At 48.1% G+C, this 22784-nt stretch overlaps 1 protein-coding gene across 3 annotated transcripts in view; it reads right to left on the reverse strand.

Annotated features, from left to right (window-relative positions):
- The window catches only part of PRKAG2 (protein kinase AMP-activated non-catalytic subunit gamma 2), a 288987-nt gene that overhangs the window by 23111 nt on the left and 243092 nt on the right, over positions 1-22784 (reverse strand). For 2 of the 3 annotated variants that reach the window (XM_060108919.1, XM_060108916.1), the window contains 3 exons: positions 22145-22248; positions 5483-5564; positions 4425-4483 (listed from right to left, as the gene is read on the reverse strand). In XM_060108919.1, the coding sequence (XP_059964902.1) occupies positions 4425-4483; positions 5483-5564; positions 22145-22248 (245 nt within the window). Of the gene's footprint in view, positions 1-4424; positions 4484-5482; positions 5565-22144; positions 22252-22784 lie in introns of all 3 variants that reach the window. The other variant, XM_060108918.1, reaches the window with a different exon arrangement.

Raw genomic sequence — 22784 nt, forward strand, 5'->3', positions numbered from 1 at the left:
ACCTCCACGTCCCTCTTGAGAGGTACTTTGTGGACTGTGATGCAGGCAGCTGACCCCAAGTGGAGCAGGTCTCAGTGAGCTGAGGAGGTAGAAATCAAAGTCTGGGCAGACGGAGCCGGACAGAAACTGAAGGACAGACTACCAGACAAGGTGGAGCTGTCCAGAAAGAGAAAAGGCTGCGCAGAGACTGCCTGGAGGCCCCGACTGAACACGAAGCTGGGCGTGCACGGGGTGAGAAGGCATTTGCCTTCTCACCAGGCAGAGTGAAAAGTCCTTGCTGAACAACCAGGGAAATCCATGGAGATCCCAGAAGTACTAGTAGAACTGAACCAGCCAGAGTAACGCTTAACACCCTAACAAAGCTTAAAAACAAGCCTCGAAATAAGCACGTGAAAAGATACTCAACAGCATTAGCCATCAGGGACATGCAAACCAAAATAACAATGAGGTACCAGTTCACATCCACTAGAATGGCTATCATCAAACAGACAGTAACAAGGGTCAGCGAGGATGTGGAGAACCTGGCACCCTGACACACTGCTGCTGGGAATGTAAAATGATGCAGCCGCTGTGGAGAAGTCCGGCAGCTCCTCAAATGGTTACACACAGATTACAACGTGACCCAGAAATTCTACTCAAGGTCTACACCCAAGAGAAATGAAAACATATATCCACATAAGCTCCTGTACATGACTGTTCACAGCAGCATTGTTCACAATAGCCAAATAGTGGAAACCATTTAATGTCCATCAACTGATCAGTAAGAAAAATGTGGTATGGCCGTACAATGGAATATTATTCGGCAATAAAAAGAAATGAAGTACTGATATATGCTACAGCATGGAGGAACCCTGAAAACACTATGTTCCGTGAAAGAAGCCAGTCACGGAGGACCACATATTGTGTGATTCCATTTACATGAGTTGTCCAGTATAGGCAAACCTACAGAGACAAAGTAGATTAGTGGATGCCTAGGGCTGGCGGTGATGGTGGACTGGTGACGTGTCACAGCTAAAGGTATGAAGTTTCTTTTTCGGGTAATGAGAATGTTCCGAAATTGACTGTAGTGATGGCTGCACAACTCTGAATATACTAAGCCATTGAATTGTATACACTAAATGGGTGAAATATAGGATATATCAACTGTATCTCAATAAAAACTTTTAAAAAAGGACCTGCAGGGCTTCCCTGGTGGTGCAGTGGTCGAGAGTCCACCTGCCGATGCCGGGGACACAGGTTCATGCCCCAGTCTGGGAAGATCCCACATGCCGCGGAGCGGCTGGGCCCGTGGGCCATGGCCGCTGAGCCTGCGCGTCCAGAGCCTGTGCTCCACAACGGGAGAGGCCACAACAGTGAGAGGCCCGCGTACCGCAAAAAAAAAAAAAAAATACTGAGTAAAAAAGGACCTGCAAGTAACTTAACTGCCTGCCCAAACAAACTCCAACTCTTTAAAGGAAGACAATACAGATATTCAACCACATAACATTAACAATGTCCAGCATCCACTAGAAATTATTACATTTGCAAGAAGCAGGAAAATGTAACTCATAATAGGAGAAAAACCAGTCTTTAGAATCAGACCTAGAATAGAGGTGAAGGAAAGAGCATCTGATACACACACACACACACACACACACACACAGATATATCTCAGATATATAACAACTGATATAACATGTTCAAGGATTTAAAGGAAAACATGAACATAGTAAGGAGAGAAATGGAAAATATAAAGAAGAACCAAATGGAACTTCTAGGACAGAAAATACACTATCTGAAAGGAAAAAAAATAGTAGGTAAGGTATTGTGGAGAAAATAACAGTGGAAATGAAGACACAGAAATAAAATGTATCTGAAATGAAGCACTGAGAGGAAACAATACTGGGAAAACCCCTACAAAACAACAGGGTCTCAGTTGAGTAACTAGAAGCCTAGAAAGTGGGGGAGGGGACAGAAAAATACTTGAAGAAACAGTACCTAAGAGAATGGAGAAAAAGAATATGATAATCTCAATAGCTATAGACAAAGTATGTGACACAATTCAACATGCATTGGTGAGAAACACTCTTGGCCAACCTGGAAAAGAACAAACATCCTCAACATGATAAAGGGCATCTGTGAAAAAACTACAGCTAACACCATAAGTAACAGTGAAATACTGAATGCTTTCCCTCTAAGATGGAACACAAGGGAAGGAGGTCCGCTTTCTTTTTTTTTTTCTTTTTTTTTTTTTTTGCGGTATGCGGGCCTCTCACTGTTGTGGCCTCTCCCGTTGCGGAGCACAGGCTCCGGATGCGCAGGCCCAGCGGCCATGGCTCACGGGCCCAGCCGCTCCGCGGCATATGGGATCCTCCCAGACCGGGGCACGAACCCGTATCCCCTGCATCGGCAGGCGGACTCTCAACCACTGCGCCACCAGGGAGGCCCGGAGGTCCGCTTTCTTGATGTCAGCACTCTACTGAGGTCTTAGCCAATGAAATAAAGCAAGAAAAGGAAATACCGTGTCCACAGATTGCAAAACTCGGTATTGTTAAGATGCCAACTCCTTCCCAAACTGCTCTACGGACTGACTCCCAATAACATCAGCAGGCATTTTTTTAAAAAACAGTTATCAAGAGACTATTGTATTGGCATAGAGACAGACAGGTAGAACAACAGAAGAGAACAGAACAGAGCCCAGCAACAGACCCACATTTAAGGCAGTAAAACAATTCTATGACAAAAAGAAAGTCTTTTCCATAAATGGGGTGGGCACAACTGACTGTATCTGCAGATAACATCATTATGTACATAGAAAAATCCTAACAAATGTACAAAAAGACGACTAGAATAAGTGAATCTTACAAGATGAAAGGTTAATATATAAAAATCAATTGTGTTTTTATATAGTAGTGATAAATTCTTAAAAATGAAATAAGCTATAGCTTTCACAATAGCACTTTTCTGTTTATAATTAGAAAATGAGGTGTAATATGGAGGAAAAAAATGTATCCTCAAGTATTAAGAAAAACTTTGGACTATATATTTAGATATAACTGCTCTTTAGAAATTCTGATTTAATTAACTACTGCTGAGATCTATTATACTGGGTTTAGCTGCATTTTATTAAAATGTAGCCATTTAATAATCATATTTGTGCTGATTTTGCCAGTCTGAAAGCAGAGATATGACCATTATAAGGAAAACCAATATTCAGCTGCATTTGGCAGTATTTAAGAAATCAGGTATGTCATGTGAAATAACTATGGAATACTTATGAAGTCTTTGGTAAAACTTCCTTCCAAGAGTATGTCTTAAAGCAGAAGCTTATTTTTCCATTTTGTGTAGGAATTTAATTATTGGGCAATACTGACCACTACATGTAAAAACAGTATTAATTGGATTGCCTTTAACCTGTTAGATACCCAAAACAGTACGAGTTAAAGAAACGGAGTATACAATTCTGTCCTTCCCCAACCCTGCCAATAAAAACCAAAAACCACACACACAACAAAAAACAACTCAAAAAACCACAACAAAAACCAAACAAGCTGGTAGAATCACAAAAATCATAGTGTTAGATAAAGGCCATATGTAGTTTTCAAACCATGCTCTTATAAAACAGTTGGACCAGGAACCAGGGAGTTCTGCCACTAAAATTAGCCAGTAGCAGTCTTTTCTTAAGTGGCAGAAAAATGTCAAAACTGAATTTCTCCAATTTTAATTTTTACTTCTTTAAAAGCACAGAGTCTGTGTATTTCTTTTATAAAATTTCAGGGATAACTGCATAAAGCTGCATGCACATCAACAGGCCCGGAAGTCAGGCCTGTGTTGGTCTCATCTCCACTGTGGGCTTCACTGGGCACAGCCACCCCCTGTTCTGGAAGGGTGCGAGGGGCCTCCTTCATTCATGGGTCCAGGCAGATCTCAACACTACAGCATGCCCATAATACTGTTAAAGAGCATAAATATAATGAAATTTATAGACTATCTAGGCAATAAATAAACACATAGAATTCCACTAACCTGAGGACTTCTGAAAGCTGAATAAAGAAGCTATTGCCTTTTATACTTCCTGAGACTACCTTCTTAAGTTTCAAATATCAGACTGATTTACACTGAGGTTTCCTGCACATTATATATATTTGGAAAAATCAACCACCAGCACCACCAAGCCGGTACCAAAAAAGAAAAACAGAGAATGTTACCACACACACACACACACACACACACACACACACACACACACACACACACACACACACACACACACACACACACACACTCTCTCTCTCTCTCTCTCTCTCTCTCTCTCTCTCTCTCTCTCTCTCTCTCCCTCTCTCTCCCTCTCTCTCCCTCTCTCTCCCTCTCTCTCCCTCTCCTCTAAATACGTGCAGAGAAATATATAGCTCCACTTACTTGACATAAGGGTTTCTGGCACTTACCATGGGTGATTTATAGTATCTATGAAGTATATTAATGAAATCTGTAATTGTTAGCATTCCTGGAAGAAAGAATTATATATTAAATATAAAACTATGAAAACATTAAAGAAAAATTTCAGATGATAAGCAAACCTAGAATATTTATTTACTAGACAGCCTTAAAGACTACCAGCACAGCTTAATATATTATTTAAAACTATTAATCTGTTAATTATCTACACCACACTAAGATATGCAAATTTAGCTGAAATCAAACCTGATAGCAATTAATGGAATTAATCACAGTAGTTGGCAATTCACCAAGACAAAACTTTCTGAATGTTATTAAACATCACAAAAGATTTGTGGCTACATATAAATAATTTAGGATACTTTAAGATAAAGTATCCCATAAGCTCTAGAAACATGACACTTTTGGTAGCACTTGGATTGTTTTCTGAGAATCCTTCTAAAAACAGTGGCTTTCACAGGCACAATTTATCAAGGGCCCACTGTGTGCCGGACACCCGGACTACAGAGATGAAGGCGTGAACCTCTCCCCTGACGCAGCTGCAGCAGAGGGGCGGTGGACATGGAGTGTCATTTCAAAATGATGCGATGCCTCCTGAGAGGGGCGACACCCATTGTCCACTGTGATTCATAAGATGAGAAAACTATGGCGCTTAGATACTGAGTTACGTGGTATTTTAAATAGCATAACAACGCTTTATCAAAGGTACCAATCATGTTTCCATCGCTTCAGCTGCTGTGTCAGAAAAGTGCTCACTGGGGAGGGAGTGGGGATGGCCCGCGGAGGGACCGACAGGGAGGGGTTGGGCCTCAGCCTTGGGACCAGGGGACCAGCAAAGGCACCGAGGAGGCTTCAGAGCCAAAACGGCGCTGAATCCAAAGAAACTCCACAAAGGTACATAAATGTTTTGAATTTACTAGCAGTCCCACCACACAGGATGTAAAAGCAAGGCTGTCCTTTGATTGGTAACATGTCTACTAGGCTGCACTCCAAACCAGCACTTCTTGAGCTAACTCAGGCTTTCAGATCCCCGGCCCGTGCTGCTTACCTACAAAACTTTGTCTTTTACTCTCCCACAGAGGCGCTGCTCGGACACCGTTGGCTACCAGGGCAAAGAAGGCCTTTTTAACCTAAGACCAATGCGAGAGACAACACACATTTTTAAAGTCTATATATATGCAGGGAGAAAAATACCTTCCACTAAAACACTCAACCAAATCTTACCAGTTAAAAGTAACTGAATTTATTAACATTAGCAATATGCTTTTGTATTATATTGAAAGGTATATAGGGATTGGAGATTATTTTTTCAAACTGAAACAATGCAATCAGAGAGACTTTATGTAATTAAAACCACACAGAAGAATTAAACTTCAAAGGTCTGTTTTTTTTGGGCCACGCCACACAGCTTGCGGGATCTTACTTCCCCAACCAGGGACTGAACCCAGGCCCTCGGCAGTGAAATCGCCGAGTCCTAACCACTGGACCGCCAGGGAATTCCCCAAACTTCCGAGTTTGCTCTTTCCTATATGTGGTTATTAGTTCATTCAGAAATACTGAAGTTATATCAAAGTACTTGAAATGAAAATTTGTTTTTCATATGTTCAATAACAAAACAACAAGCATTCTCCCTTCATTTCCCTGAGGTTGAGAAAGAGAAGGAATGAAAGATGTAATATATTCCTACTTTTATATCTTCTTGAGACAGACATTCACTGTGTGCCTATCATGGGCTGGGCCCTGTTCAGAGTAGTTCACATACAGTGTCTCCCTGACATTCACTGTGTGCCTATCATGGGCTGGGCCCTGTTCAGAGTAGTTCACATACAGTGTCTCCCTGAGCCCTCGGGACAAACACCCTCCGGGACACCGTGACAGGCAGCAGAGGTGATGATTTATTAAAAGCCAAAAGCTCAGTGCTGAAAATGACCTCTAAATACAGACAGCAAATAACATAGGGAAAATGGTTCAGTTTTACTGATAATCAAAGAAAAGAAACTTAAAGCAAATTTAAAGTACCATCTAGCTGCTAAATAAGCCAGTATTTCTTCGTTACAGCGCCCGACACAAGTGCAGCTGTAAAACCACTGGTGGCTCCATGAAGTGTTAGAATAGGTTTTGAACCACAGCTTGTATCAAGAATCACAAAAATATTCACACTGCTTGTGTACTAGCTTTTTCTCTGTTGAATTACTTACTCATACAAAAATTTTAGGAGTAGGATTCCCGAATCAGAGATGTTCAATTATGTGGCATTATTTCCAACACTGAAAACTGGAGAAAGATCTGCCTCCAACAAAACTTGTTAAAATATTGGTATACCAGTGAGAAAAAGTATCAAATAGTGTAACTGTGAAGACTATGTTGAAGTAAAAAAAAAAAAAAAAAAGGTTTATGGCAGTGAAAATGCAGACTATAAAATTATGCATTATAATTATATAAAACATGTATCTACACAGAAAAGATCAAAGAGAAACAAGCAAAAAAATTAAACTTTATGGAGTTGAGGCAGTGGAAGTGTATCTCTTAAAAATTTTTTTTATTCTGTGGTATAGTTATCTTTTTAATTAAGAAAGAAAAAGGTTATTTTCTCACCCACTATACTCCGAAACCTCTTGTTAACTTAATAGTGAAAAGAGAGGATTTCAGGAAACTAGAGCTTCAAATCAGAGTAGAAGTAATAACTCGGCACCTGTTTCTGCCTTTACTGTGACTCATTTTGCCTCTATTTAGAATGACTTATGTAGGTGCCTGGTTCACCTGCACAAGGGCAGGAGGACGGCTGGTGGGTGAGGGGGACTCTCATTAGTCATTTTCCACACTGGTCTTAGCCGAGTCCAGCACTGTCCTGAGTACGGCAGGGACTCCATCAATCTGTTGAACAAACTGGCAGGAAACTAGGAAGAGGAGGTGAGCAGAGCCAACCCAAGGACACGAGAGCCAGACACTAACCAAATGGCATCCACAAGTTGGTAAAATGGTTTTTGAACCACAGCTTGTATCAAGAATCACAAAAATATTCACACTGTTTGTGTAACTAAATGGCATCCAGGGACGGTGTGCCAGTGTGAATGGTCTATTTCTACCTTGATGATGCTCTGGGAATCCTTGACTGTGGGCCTAGAAAATATTATAAAAGAATATGGGGGGGCCTCCCTGGTGGCGCAAGTGGTTAAGAGTCCGCCTGCCGATGCAGGGGATGCGGGTTCGTGCCCCGGTCTGGGAGGATCCCATATGCCGCGGAGCAGCTGGACCCGTGAGCCATGGCCGCTGGGCCTGCGCATCCGGAGCCTGTGCTCCGCAACGGGAGAGGCCACAGCAGTGAGAGGCCCACATACCGCAAAAAGAAAAAAAAAAAAAAAAAAGAATATGGGGGGGCTTCCCTAGTGGCACAGTGGTTGAGAGTCCACCTGCCAATGCAGGGAACACGGGTTCGTGCCCCGGTCCGGGAGGATCCCACATGCCGCGGAGCGGCTGGGCCCGTGAGCCATGGCCGCTGAGCCTGCGCGTCCGGAGCCTGTGCTCCGCAACGGGAGAGGCCACAACAGTGAGAGGACCGCGTACGGCAAAAAATAAATAAATAAATAAAAAGAATATGGGGGAAAGTCATGGATAAACGGATTCTGAAACACATTAAATATCTGCTTAGTTTGTTTTTCTAACTGGCTGGAGTAGGCAGGGAGTGGGGGCACTTTTAAAACCACAAACTGCTTACTGTTTCCTCCAAAATAACAGATTTAGCAGAGAAAACCACTATTAAAATCATTCATCAGGATCATTCACGTAACCCTAAGTGACCACAGCTGTTGAAAAGCCACTCCGGAACGTTCTGGTTTGGCCATGATGAAATAGCTGAAAACAACTGCATGAGTTGGACAAAACATACAAATCCCCATTAGAAAGTACTGGCGGGCAGCAGACAGGCAGGATTCAGGGAACTACAATTCTTGAGAGGAAAGAAAGATATGAACTGAGCTACAGAATTCTGGAACTTTTCCAAAGGCATTTTCCAAATCATGTTCAAATAGGCGAATTTCAGTAGAAAATCTGAATCTATCAAAAGCATCAAATGAAACCCAGGCAGGAAAAATACAAAGAAAACCACACCCAGCACATCACAGGTAAGATGCTAAAAATCAAAGGCAAAGAGAAAACCAGCCAGAGGGAAGAAAAGACATTAACTTTCAAAGGAGCAGCAAGCAGACAGAGGGCAACACCGAGAAGCGGGGCCTAAACTTTAACACTCAATATAATGACTGTTCCTTCAGAAACAGAGAAAGCCCTGCTTCCCCACAATAACTTCTCTAATCTGCTACCTACAAGCTCTTAACCAGCCCCTAAATGCTCCAAGTTAGTTACTAAAGAGGTTTCGAGGCCTCTGCACACAAAACACAAGGAAATGCCCGCACAGCACTGACTCTCTCAGGTACCGAAGACGGACAGGCCAGGGACGCAGAGGGCGGGGTGGTGATGTGTGCTGACCTCAGGTCATCCTGAGGATACACTGCTGATGCCACGTGAGGGAAAAACCCAGGGAAGCAGCCGTCCAGCGGCAAAGGGGACATGAAGAGTTCAAGGTGAAAAGTGCCTTCACTTCTGCACAAGAAGGTATTAATAAAACAACCAGATGCTAAGGAAAATACTTGGAGCGAAGCAAAAAAGCCTCCTAGTGGTTTCAGTGGGCGAAGCCGCAGGACCAGCTGGACAGACTGACTTTTCGTCAGCTCAGGTCCTTAACCCTCTCTGAGCCTCGACATTCTTAGCTACAAGATGGGGCTAACAAATAGTGCTTTCCTCACAAGGGCATGTTTTTTTTGTGTTTTTTTTTTTTCCTTTTTTGGCCACGCTGCATGGCTCGCAGGATCTCAGTTCCCCGACCAGGGGCTGAGCCTGGGCGCTCAGCAGTGGAAGTGCTGAATCCTAACCACTAGGCCACCAGGGAGCTCCTGCAAGTGCGTGGACTAACCAGACCTGCTATGAAGATGTTCCGCATGAAGACCCAAAAAGAATAAAGGCTTTAATTTTCCACCCTCTATTGACAGACCAGAAGCAGAGAATGAGTTACTGTTTTAATTTCAGCCACACGAACTGTTGACAGGTCCACAGGTCATGGAGGGAGTCACAAGTCCACCCTCCAGAGACCCGGCAGAACTCCCTAAAGTGGACAAGACGTGCTCACAGTACCTTTGCGGGGGACGTCTCAGTGTCCCCAGATCAGCAGCCCTGCCTGCTGCTGTGGTTTGACTGCGGCCTCTCCACAGTCACGAAACCTTCTAACCTTGGCTTTCTCAGCACCACATGCACGGAGTGTTTGAGGGGCAATTTAAAACTACACTCAGGAAACTCCTCAATTACAGAAGGCACAGGGCGTCACCAACGAACCATCAACAGGCTGAAAGAGGACTGGCGCAGTCTACTTCTAAGGGAAAAACTCTAGGGGCCTTGAGTGCCTCTGAAAATTTCTTTCTTTTCAACTGATAACGCAATTTGCTCAAACTGTTACCAATTAAAATTTTTATATTTTAATAGGTCTTCTTTTTTCTTTTTTTCGCGGGCCTCTCACTGTTGTGGCCTCTCCCGTTGCGGAGCACAGGCTCTGGACGTGCAGGCTCAGCGGCCATGACTCACGGGCCCAGCCACTCCGCGGCATGTGGGATCTTCCCAGACCGGGGTACAAACCCGTGTACCCTGCATCGGCAGGCAGACTCTCAGCCACTGCGCCACCAGGGAAGCCCTAAAAAAAGGATTTTTAAAAAGGGTAAGCCGGCCTTAGTTGCACTAAGAGATTCTGGCAATCTAAATGCCAAGTAGCACATCTGTGTTCCCCAAAAATGGGAATGTGATTCCTCTAATGCTTCCCTGCTTTCCATACACAGTTTTACCCTGATTCTCAAGAATTAAATTAATTGTGGGGCTTTTAAAATTAATGCTGATGCATAGCTAAAGCTCTTTAAAACCGTCACTACAGTTTACTAAGTTTTTACCTCAGAGCTCGTCAAATGGATTTCACAACACCTGACGGCGTCTCCCCTGAGCAAGGATGGGCCCAGCTTCTCAGGTTTGGTCTCCAAGACCCTCTGCGATGCAGCCCCAGCCTGACCCCTACGGTCCAGCAGACTCCTCAGTCCGTGAACTTACCTTCCGTCTTTTTGGCTGTGTCACAGTGTTCTTTCTACTTCAAATGGACTTACCTTCTGCTCCACCTGTTGAAGCCCAGTTCGCCTGTAACTTCTAAGTCCTCAACACAACCCACCCACGTCACGCCCGCCGAGCAGAATCTCTCCTGTACTCCCGCAGGACCTCATTTATCTCCTTCCTGGAGTTTCCCTCTTGGCTCCTTAGGTTTAAAAGTGGCAGAGAAACATCTTTGACATCTTTCCCTCTTGAAAAGTTATTCTCAAACTACAGGGAGTATAAACTAGGAGGAAAATGAGCGAGGAGATGCCAGGACGAGAAGCAGGTGGAGCACAGTTAACGCTGACGAAGAGGAGGAGCCTCGTGGGGAGGGGCCGGGGGAGGGGCAGGTGTTGAGAGGAGCCCACTGATCCCCCCCGACCCGGAAGACCCACGTCTGGAGGCTCCGGATGCTTGGGCAGGGGCAGGGCTGAAAACAAACTGGAAGATTGTTTCAAATCAGGTCATGACCAAAGCCACCCGCCATCACCATCAAAGGATTATTTTTCTGGAGAAACTGCTTCAGAAATAAACTACACAGAGATGAACATCTGGGGGCTTCCAGTGAAAAAGATGGTGGCCCAACACTCTTCAGTGAGGCCCCCCAGGCAGAAGCTCCCCTGTGATCACCCCACAACCGTCCGTGCTCACTCTTAATTATAAGCCACCCGACACAACCTTGAACGTTGAAGCTGCACAACTTCTAGTTTTGAATACGTCTCACTAGATGGGTTAAGAACAAAGAAGCTTCTAAGAAGTAGAACAGAAAAGTAATGAGAGAAGGAGACAGGATAAGAATATTAAAGGATCAATTCACGGGGCCCGAGATCTCCCGACTGAAGTTCCAGAAGAAAGGAAACAGCAGGAAGAGAATCTCAGAAGGAAGAGCACAATGAACACAGACCGAGTGACACGTGTGTCAGGTCCAAAGGCCCATCGGGTGCCTGGCTCACAAGTGGAAAAGACCACAACCAGGCGCACAGCATGGAAGCACCAGAGAGAGAGAGAAAACCCCAAAAGCTTCAGAGGGGGAAAACCACATATAAAAAGACGGAGATTAAAGAAGGGAAAAACCACAACGGCTGTCTCTTCAGCAACACTGGCAGCTAAAAGCAATGGAACGATGCCTTCGAAATTCTAAACCGACCTCATGGAATCTACACATAGTCTACAGATTGCGTATAAGCAGCTAACTCTCATGCATCTTTTCCTGGGATGTGTATGGACAGTGTTTGCACCCCCTGACCCCCCTGATGTTTGCACCCCCTGATGGAGCCGGATAGCGTTCGATGAGGCCACAAGGTTGGGATTAGTGTCCTTATGAGAAAGACCAGAGCTCTTGTGCTCTCCAGGCAGCTGTCTGCAAGCCAGGAAGAGAGGCCTCGCCAGGAACTGACGCCACCGGCACTTGGTCTTGGACTCTCAGCCTCCAGGACTGAGGGAGAAATTCCTGTGAAGCCTGCCAGCCTGCAGGGTTTTGTTATGCAGCCCGAGTGGACTAGGACCGGAAGCTCCTGGAGAAAGTGCTCCACCAAAACAGAGACAATAAATCACGAAAGCAGAAAAGCATGTGTTCAAAAATCAGGAGAGGGTGGAGGCAATTCCTGCCATGAACCAGTGGAAGTCTCAGGTGACGGTGATGAGCAAGAAGACACAGAGCCAGCAGGCGTGGCTCCAAGTAGGGCTGGAAACGTGTGGGCCAAGTCTGGCTGCACAGGAAACCCTACTGGGAAGTTAGCTGGTGGGAAAAGCCTTACATGTTCAAAGAAAATAAAAAACAGAAGAATTCTAAGCTCCAGGAATAACACTGAACTGTACAAATAGGAAATGTAACCACGTAAACCACTGGGCTCAGTGACACAGTCAAATGAATGAAAGCACCCCGGTCCCGAGATAGTGACACTGGCTGTGCGGGGAGGCAGGAAGCCACACAAGGAACAAAGAAGCCAGCTACAGAATTAGGGAGGAAAAGGTGTCTAAAACTAAGGAATCAAGGTAATGTGGCAGTGAACGCCAGATTTAACAGCTGAACTGTCGGTTCTGGGGAATATGACAAGGGTGAAAGGAACAGGGACTGCTGTTTTTACGTAAGCTTTTTTCGTACCGCTTTTAAACTGCGTGACGCTTAAAACCACGGCCTGTGCTTCTGGGTTAACAGTCTGCTGGCTGTGGGCATTAGCAGGTCCCCACTCGTGTGAGCCTGATGGGGGCGGGGCCGCGTCAGGTCACCCTCACGCCGCCACAGTTCTGAGCCCCCAGCCTTCTTCTCTTCTGGAACGCGCTCTAATTCCCACTGTTCTGGATGCCAGCTACTTATTAATTGGGCCTAGGAATAACTCAGCTTATTGAGGAATCTTTCTGGATATTGGTTATTATTTGCTCTCTCTCCTGGTTTCAGGTCATCTGTTAATTAGATGATGCGGTCAACAAAGTCAGTATTCAAGTCATTGTTCCAGATGCTGCCGAGCTTAGAGTGAAAGAATCTTGAGGCGCCCCAGCAGTGTCTTACCCAGAAAGCAGAGCCTGGCTCGCACGTGGTTTATTTGAGAACGTGGTCCCGGGGGGCGGGAGTGACACAGGCTAGCAGGGGAGCCAGTGTCAGCGTGTGAAGGGCGGTAGAGCTGGCCGCAGGGCAGGGGCCTGGCAGGGGCTCCACGGCACTGGGCACTGGGATCGTCCTCCCTGAGCGCGGGAGGCAGGGGCGTTTCCCCACCTGCTTGTCCCCACCGGTTAAGGAAGCAGAGGTACCGCCCACCATGCCTGCAGGGCTGACTGCAGTAGCAGGTGGCCCGGCCCACGACAGGCATCCAGTACATCTAGAAACCTCACTCCAGGCAGGCTGCGATTTCACTGACATTCCCCTAAGGTCTATAAGCCAGCAATTCACTGAGCTGCCAAGATACACTTGTGCATCTTACCCATCAGGACAGGGCATGAGGCTCTGTCAACCGTCAAGGTGAAAGCCAGATTTGCCTTTCATGGTATTACCACATCTACGAACAGGCCTAAAAGGAAATTGGGTTCATCTCCCCGACCTTCTGGGGTCAATTCATGATAGGTTTCCAGAGATGACTACTTTTATTACTTTATGAATAATTCATTCAAACACCTTACCTGGGAATGACACCACATTTCCCACCGTTTTTTGAGGACTCTTTTTTTTTCCTCTCACCTGGAACCTCGGACGTCAGGCCTCAGACCTGTTCACCATTCTTCCACTACCGCTAAGAGCCTGGCAATCTACATCCTGATTAAACTAGGGATCAGAAAGCAAACAGGCACCCTCCTACAATCCACACCTATCCTGGGCGTTCACTTCTTCTAATCACCATTTACTGTACTTTTTCCGTTTTGAAGATCATTTTCCTTGATAATGAAAAAGCACAAAACGAGCTGAAGAGTTTCCCTTCCTCTTTATCAGCACCTGCAGCATGAATCTTGAGCAACAGAGCAAACCCTTATCTTTCTTGCATCTAAAGCAGGCGAGCACCTGCTTCCCGCTTGTGGATCTCGATTCTAACCCCAATTAAGAGGACCCTGGGCAGCCCCCTCCTTGTCGTGCCCCTCTTCAACTTACTTATATGCTCGTCTTTCTATATTTTCTACATGCTCTTCTAAAAACCTGTGTTTGGCAACCAGCCGCTTATTTGGACACTTACCTGTTTTCTCTTTCATTGGCACTATTAAAATCATATCAATTGGAAGGATTTGAACAATAAAACAAAGTAATAGTGGATTATAACCCAATGGTATATATGTATCTCTCTCTCTCCATAAACGTATGCCGACACAAATGACTGAATAGGTGACAGGAAGGAACACACGTCCCTGCAGAAGAATTCCAACTACCTTGCGTAGCCCTCAACTCCCCACTCCTTACGTGTGGGCGGTGCAGAGTAACCTTCTAAAGAGGACAGCATGGGAGAGAGGAACTTTACAGTGAAGAAACCTGAGAGACATACTGCAGCCAGGTGACTGAGGTTAAGATGGACAGTGATAAGTCAGGTGGTCAGTAAGCAGTTCTGAAATGACATGAAGAGCACTTTACCTCCGTGGCCTTCCTTCCAAAGCCCATAATCCAAGTCTGGTCATGAGAAAAAAACATCAGACAGATTCCATGTGGGGGCATCCTACGGCACACCTGGCCAGCTCCTCAACCCTGGCAAGGTTCCCCAAAGCCAGGAAGTCTGAGAAACTGTCACAGCGAAGGGGAGCCTAAGGGGATGTGACGACTACGTGTTAACAGTAACCTGGATGGGATCCTCGAGCAGAAAAATGACATCAGGAAAGACACAGGGAATGTAAACAAACTATGAACTTCAGGCAATAATTATGTATCAACACTGGTTCGTTAACTGTGACAAATGTGACCATACTAATGTAAGATGGTAAAAATGCAGGGAACTGGGTGAGGGGTATATGGGAACGATCTGTACTATCTTCACAACTCTTCTATCAATCTAAAGAAGTTTATTGCAAATGTTGTTAGTAGAATGTTGCTAGAAACACACATTCCCCCATACTGCCACTGTGAGGGAAGACCTATATGATTCTCAGCGCTCCCCTCGCCCCCCAGTCCTGGAAGTGATGATTCCATTGTGAAATTCTATTTACTTTGGAGCCTTCCATACCTCCTGACAAGTTACCGTTTAGAATCGGAAGGCACTAAATCATACCTATCAGTACCATCTGCGCTGCCAGACGTCTTCGGAAGGGACGCTACGTGTTCTCTACTCCTCCACTTACTAAATTACTGTCTCAGCCCCAAACCCTCCCTTCTAACTCTGCTTTGTGACACTGGGGCCCTGTGGACCACATCTCAACTCCGCCATGGGCTCTACTGCAGCCTGACAGGAGGGAGGCCAGCGAGGACTGGAGGGCTGGGCTGATGAAGGGCTGCTTCACCTGGTGACCACCTGTACCCGTCTGCGAGGGCGGCCACAGCAGAGCACCATGAACTAGGGGCACAAACAACAGAGATTGATCGTCCCACAGTCCTGGAGGCTGGAAGTCTGAGATCAAGGTGTCAGCAGGCTTGGTTCCTTTTCTGTGCAGAAAGATCTGTTCTAGGCTTCTCACCTGGCCGCGGGTGGTGTGCAGGCACGCCCTGACACCCCTTGGCTTGTACAAGCGTCACACTGATTTCTGCCTTCATTGTCACTGGTACTCTCCCCATATGCATGATTCTGTGTCCGTATCTCCCCTTTGTATAATGACGCCAATCACGGTAGACTAGGACCGACCTTCTTAACTAATTACCTCTTAGTGGCCCTACGTCCAGATAAGGTCACGTTCCACAGCGCCTGGAGGTCAGGACGCAGGAATGTGGGGCGAGGGCCCGGCTCAGCGCACATCCCTACCTGCGGGCTTCCCGCCTGCTGGTCGCTCCACCTGCTTCCCTCCTGCAGCAGCAGCTGAGTCTCACCTGAGCGGCCTCCCCATGCTCCCCCGCCCCCACCGCCTGCCGCCGAGGCACAGCCCCAGCCAGAGGCGGCCCCTCAGAAGGCACCACAGGCTCTTCCTTACCTCCATGATGCCCCAGAGCAGCGGTTTCCGAACCGCAGAGTGCTAGAACCAGAACCGCTGGAAGGACTCAGTAAGACACGACCACTGGGCCTCACCGTGACTTTCGGTTTAGCGGGTCTGAGATGGCCTGACGGTCTCTGTTCCCCGGAAGTTCCTAGCAATGCTAAAGCTGCAGGTCTGAGAACGCTGCCTCAGAGGTCAGTATTTACCCTTTCAGTTACCCGGTTGACTTACGTCCAGTTACCACTGGTTTACGTTAGTTTTCTGTTCAATGGCTGCTATGGCTTCTGTGTCCTGACTGGACCCTGACTGATACAGAAGCGCGTGCACCAGGCAGGGTTCTGGGGACACAGGGTTTGGGACCGGGCTCATGTCTTTGGGCCTGAACACAGTGCTGAGCTCTGGGTCAGCGGCGACTCAGATCCCCAGTGACCCCGGGCAGGCAGCGGCATCGAGAGGGAACAAGGATCACCTGTGACCGTGGTGTCCCCGCCCCACTGTGCAGCCGCCAGAGGAGAGCAGGGCTAGGGGCTGCCGCACCAGCTGTCACTGCAGCGAAAGGAACGTGGGATCTGGTGTGGGCAGAGACCTGCCCGAGGATGGGGCTCACACACCGGGGAAAGGACAAGCTCCGACTGGGGACTCTCGGTCACCGAGAACCTGGCAGCCTCTATGGCAGCCCTAAAAAGCCCTTCTCTTGTAGCTACCAGGCTGACCTCTCCTAAATCCAACACAAAATGTAATCCTGCGGGACTCGGAGCTTCACCACCCTGAACTCACAGTCTCCCCGGTCTCTGATGTGAAAGCCGGGGCCCTGATTTGGAAGGAGTGCAGCCCTGGAACCCAGCACAGCGACAGGGCTGGACTCAGACGAAGCAGCGATTCCTGAATGCCACAGTGACTCCGAGCCTCCCTTGGCAGTGGCAACGGCTGGCTGTGTGGGGTCAGAATTGCCTTTCTTTGCTTGGAAGCCCAGCAGCAAGTTTTCCTGGGCAGACAGACACCTTGCACGGGGTCACTCATGCTCCATTCTCCAGACAACCACAGCCGCCTCTGCGGCCCTGAGACCTGTGACTGGGGACAGACTCCAGCCTGCCCCCGAGAAGGGGCCTCACACATGGAAACAACGATAAAGCTCCGCTATTTCATATCTGCAGAAACCTGGGAAGTAAGTGTGGGAATAGCTTCTAATAATATTAGACCAAGGACAGGGAATTTAACACTGGATACGGTAGAGTTTATTGACACAGGTGGATTTACCAGAAATGTGGATTTAACGTTTACTGCATGCCCCTGGGAACGGCTCTAAAGCTTTCTGAGTTGACTGCCTTGAAATGCAGGGCATTGCCGAGTGCATGTTTGAGGAGGCCGAGATGCCAGAACTTCGGAGGCCTAACGAGGAAGAGTGAACCCACAGGCTCAGGGAGATTTCAGTACATGCGGCCTGCACACCCAGCCCTCAGCTACCTTCCCCAAAAGGGCCCCGAGGTCACAGCCTCCCCAGGTTTTTGAGAAATGTCTGTGTGCGGGGACCCCTACCCCCTGAGAAGCTGCGTGCTGGCTGCGCTCTGTAGGGGGCAGCACCATGAGAGCCTCACTGATGCCAGTGTGGTGGCAGGTCCCGAGGGAGCGGGGCAGGCTCGTGGCCAGGGGTGAGAACGTTTTGATTCGCAGACGGTTTGGTCGTGGCTAACCAGTTACAGCATCCCTACGAGTGAGACAGATGCATGGCCCTCTAAAGTGCTGCTTGATCTACGTAACAAGAAAAATTCTCAGTCCAGGGGCCAAAACCCCAACTTGAGTCACCAACATGGAGTCTTGTCCTCTCACCGTTTCCAGACCTGAGCCGCGCTCAGACCCAGAGCCCTGTTCTGAGGGGGGTGGGTCCCCCGAGGACAGTGCCCCGCCCAGGACGTGCTGTTCCTCCTGCCCCACTTCCTAGGATGACTGAGCACTGGGGAAAAGGAGACACAAGACTTTCCAGGGTGACCGGATGCTGGCTCTGAGTGGATGCTAATTCCTAGAACCCCGAATGCCACCATGGTCACTGGTCAAAGGGGGGCCTTGCAGTCAGTCAGGTGACAGAGTCTCAGCCAAGGTCAAGCACAAGGAGCTCACGGGGCTGCAGGCCACACTGGGGTTACCCGCTCAGTCCTGAGTATGTCACTGGGATCCCTACACTGGCTCTCGGACCCCCGGGGCGAGGGATACTGTGCCGAGCAGGACCAGGGAGGGTGCCCCTGAAGCTACGAGACTGGCAAGCCAAGCGCGGCAGAGCATCCCTGGGGAAGTGCGCAGATGGAGAGGCTGACCGTCACACCCCAGGGTGTGTGCCCGTCTGGCTGTGACTGCGTCTCCCAGAGTGACTGGATTCCTGTAACTGCAGATGCAGCATTGCAGGGCCCTGCAGCCGTCAGCTGCACACGCTTTTTCTCTGTACCTACGTACTAGGACCCGAGAAGCAGTCTGCCTTGACCTGGCACGGCACCCTCTCACACCCTCATCTCTGGCTCTCTGACTGCCCACAGTCTGCAGAGATGCTGACCAGCCCACAGGCCTCATGTCACATGGTCCCGTGACATCGATGACACCGTGCTGACTGGTCTGATGGGCAGGAAGTGACAATGCCTTTAGACGCCTCGGTGTGACATCGGCCAGCCAGCCAGTGAGGGGTCAGGGTGAGGGAGGCCACGGCCTGGAGCGTCAGAGAGACCCCCATGCCACTCAGGCTGCTGCCTGCACCCCTGCCACCCTTGGCAGGTTTCCGCAAGCGGCACACACCGTGTCTGAGCGCTGTTCTGACACGGTCAGAGTGAGTCTTCCGAGGGGCCCAGACGAGACACAGTTCTGCGGCAGGGCAGGCCCCTCGTCCACCCGGGCCTGGGGCCCCCCGAAGGCCGAGCTGGGGATGCCGAGTGAGGCCCCCATCAGGAACCAGCAGGAGATTCACTGGGTTTTCGGAAAAAACAAACAAACAGCAAAAAGCCATGCCTTCTTCTGCAGGTAATTATTTTCCTCTTGAGAAACAGTTCCTGGCTTACTACGGGGCCCTGGTCGGGAAGGAACAACTCGGCTGAGATGCCGAGTGACTGTGCAAGCCAAGCGGGCGGCGTCTGCCCCGTCCAGCCTGAGCACCGGGCGCCCCGCGGCACTGGGTGAGAGAGCCGGGGGGAGTCGGGCATCACCCCCTCCCTCAGTCACACCGCAGTTGGGGCTCTGGATGACCGCTGACGCCGAGGGAGAACCAGGCGGGCCGAGGGGGAGGGACACGACTCCAGGACGTGCACTGGGCTTCTGGGGCACCAGGACCAAGGCGCGTCTCACACCCACGCGAGACTCCGCGACAGGACCCTGGGGCAGGTCACAACCCCGCCTGTGGGAGGCCCATGGGCCTCGCAGAGGCCGAGCTGGAGGCTGAGGGTGCGGCCGCCTGGGACGAGCAGCCCTTCTCTCCCTCTCTTCTGGGGCTGTCCCAGTCACCTCTGTTGTCTGCGACCCTGTTTTCAGTTCACCTGTAAACAGCTGACTCTGGTTCCCAGACCAGCTGTGTCTCTGATACTCTGGGCCCTCAGGGTAACTTGGTCAGAATATAAGTGTTTTTCTGCAACCTGCTTTTTTTTAACTTAAAAATAAATACATTAGGGGACATCCCCAGTGATGCAGTGGATAAGAATACACCTGCCAATGCAGGGGACATGGGTTCGAGCCCTGGTCCAGGAAGATCCCACATGCCGCAGAGCAACTAAGCCTGTGCACCACAACTACTGAGCCTGCACTCTAGAGCCCACGAGCCACAACTACTGAAGCCTGCTCTCTAGAGGCCACGAGCCACAACTACTGAGCCCATGTGCCACAACTACTGAGCCCACGCGCCACAACTACTGAGCCCACGCGCCACAACTACTGAAGTCCACACGCCTAGAGCCCGTGCTCTGTAGCAAGAGAAGCCACCGCAATGAGAAGCCCACGCACCACAACGAAGAGTAGCCCCCGCTCGCGGCAACTAGAGAAAGCCTGTGCGCAGCAACGAAGACCCAACACAGCCAAAAATAAATAAAACATTAAATCTTAAAAAAAAGCCAAACACATTCTCCACAAACGTTTTTTCCACCCTCCTCAGTGGCTCCGTGCTGTCCTACCACACACGCACACAGGGAGCTGTCTGGGCCACGACCCCGCCCAGAGGACGGTCACCTGGTCTCGGGGACAGGCTGTGTCTCCCCTGCTCGCTTCCCTCGTTCTTGAGACATGTCCACGACCACCACTGCTGTGTCTAGACAACAGTCGACTCAGCCCTTTCAAACACATCTTTAACTTTGCTGTAACCAGTGCCAACCCCCCATTTCCATGGTAACCAATTTTAGCTCCTTTAAAGCTTAGAGCCTCAAGGATTCGTGACTTCCAGGAGACAGGCACATGCAGCTTCTATTAATTAGGGAAGTGAGAGTCACTGGATTAGTGACCTCCCATGATCCATAAAGCATCACATTTTTCATGTCTTACTCACTCTGGCTAAATTCTAAATTCAGAAAAGAGTTAATCTTACAACCCGGGAGAAGCTGAGCAAGAGTGAGAGCAGGTGCAGGGTGTATGCGCCGTCGTGTGCTTTTCTGGTGGTGGAAAGCCGACAGTCAGGACTCGGGAGGGTGGAGTGAGGGTGGGACGGGCTGGTCTCCTTCTTTACTTGGGGAATTCAGAATTTCTAGTTACTTCACTAGTGAAGTCTGTAGTTACAGTGGTAGAGAATGTTTCCTGTGACGCTGCATCTGGATGCCTCTCTGTCCTCTTTCTGTCCAAGAATCAGAGTTGTAGAAGGGACCTTGAAGGTTACCTGGTCCGAAGTGAATTTAGCAAAGTCACAGGATTTTAGGCCAATTTATTAAAAAAAAATTGGAAAATAAAGTTAAGAACTAAGCCATGTCTACATTCTTGAGAATCCTGTGCAGCTGAGACTGAATGCAGGCAAAGGAGCTCCTAGAGCCCAGGCGTCCTCAAGGAAAAGCCACAGGGTGGGCCGCTGGGGGCGCCAGCAGAGCAGGCGGGGGAGGCCTGGGGAGAGGGCCTCGAGTGCTAGGACGAACTGGCAGGGCCAGGGCACACATCTCCCAGGACAGCCCTGGATGAGGCTGAAAGAGGCTGGGGTGAACTCGCACAGGCACCTTACCAGCTGGGGTCCCCCTGAGGGATCAGCGGAGGCTGCCCTCCCTGGCCTTTGCCCCTTCTGCTTCTCCCCCAGTCCCCCAGGGGCTCTCCTGGCAGGACGCCCTAATAAAGCACCCACTGGCCATGAATTCCTGGCTCAGCATCTACTTTTGGGGAACCCAGGTGAAAACAATCCTGCTTGGTAAAGATTTATGTATAAATCTATACACCAAATGCACACACGTATACCTGTGTATGCACACATATTTTATTACACCGCATGTAATTTGGTCATCGCATTAGATGTATTATCTGGGACTTTTCACGTCTGACTGTAAGTCATATTTGGTATAAAACGAGTTACAATAAGCATAATTTTAATACCAAAATAATCAGGTTCAAATTTTCTGCTGAAAGAGATCAGTAGAGTTTTCTCTTAAGAGGTTACTCACCTGAGTGATGCTTTCTTTTTAACCAGTATTATTTCAACTTCATTGTTGTACTAAATAGCTAAGGCCTTCAGGACGAGCCGAGGGAGGAGGTGCAGCTAGCGGTTAAAGGCTTGGGGCTGGCACGCATCACACAGACCCGAGGGCCAATTCCAGACCCGTCACTCACCAGCCCTGTGGGCTGAGTTCTTAAATGCTAGAATGTGAGCAAACTCTAGATAATGAGCTTCCTTATCCGTAAAACAGCACATTCCTCAGAAGGCTGCCATGACGACTGACAACTCAGACGAAACCTCAGCACGGGACCTGACGTGCAGGAAGGACTGGATACTGTCTGCGGGTGTTGCTAGATTTAACTTACCCGACAAGGCAGGCACCAAACAATATACCCCAGACTCAGGGAAACTGGGCACACTCACTTGTAATGTGGTATCGAAGACCACAAGCTTGGAGCTGGTTGGAACGATGTCGTAACACTTGTGTGACCTCATGAATCGCATGTAAACACCACTTTCTGAGTCTTCTGCTAAAAAGGAAAGAAAAAAAGGCAAATATCAGTAATAATAAAGAACTTCCTCTATCGTATTAAGAGTATGCATGAAAAATCTACTGCTGACAGACTTAACGGAAAATAAGAAGAGTTTTCCTGTAAGAGCGAGAAGCTCATGATGCTCGACACTGCTGTCCTCACGAGTACAAGAAGGCAAGAAAAAAAATGAAGGCTACGGATATAAAGGAAAAAAGCAAAACTGTCTTTATTGGCAGACTATATGATTTTCTACACAGAAAACATCAAAGAATCTACAAAAAAGTTCCCAGATCTAAAAAAAGAGTTTAGCAAGGTCAGAGAATGCAGTTAGTAAAAAAACAACGACTAGAAAAACATGCCACTGTATTTCTATATACTAGCAAGGAGTAACTGGAAATTTAAAGAATTTGAAAGCATCATTTCTATAAACATGAAATGGAAATAAGGATCTACACAAGGAGACAAGGAGCCCTGAAAACAGCAACGATGTGAACAAACACACATAAAGTAGTCTTTATCATTTAAATTTC

Source organism: Mesoplodon densirostris, chromosome 9, assembly GCF_025265405.1.
Source record: "Mesoplodon densirostris isolate mMesDen1 chromosome 9, mMesDen1 primary haplotype, whole genome shotgun sequence".
NCBI classification, from domain to species: domain Eukaryota; kingdom Metazoa; phylum Chordata; class Mammalia; order Artiodactyla; family Ziphiidae; genus Mesoplodon; species Mesoplodon densirostris.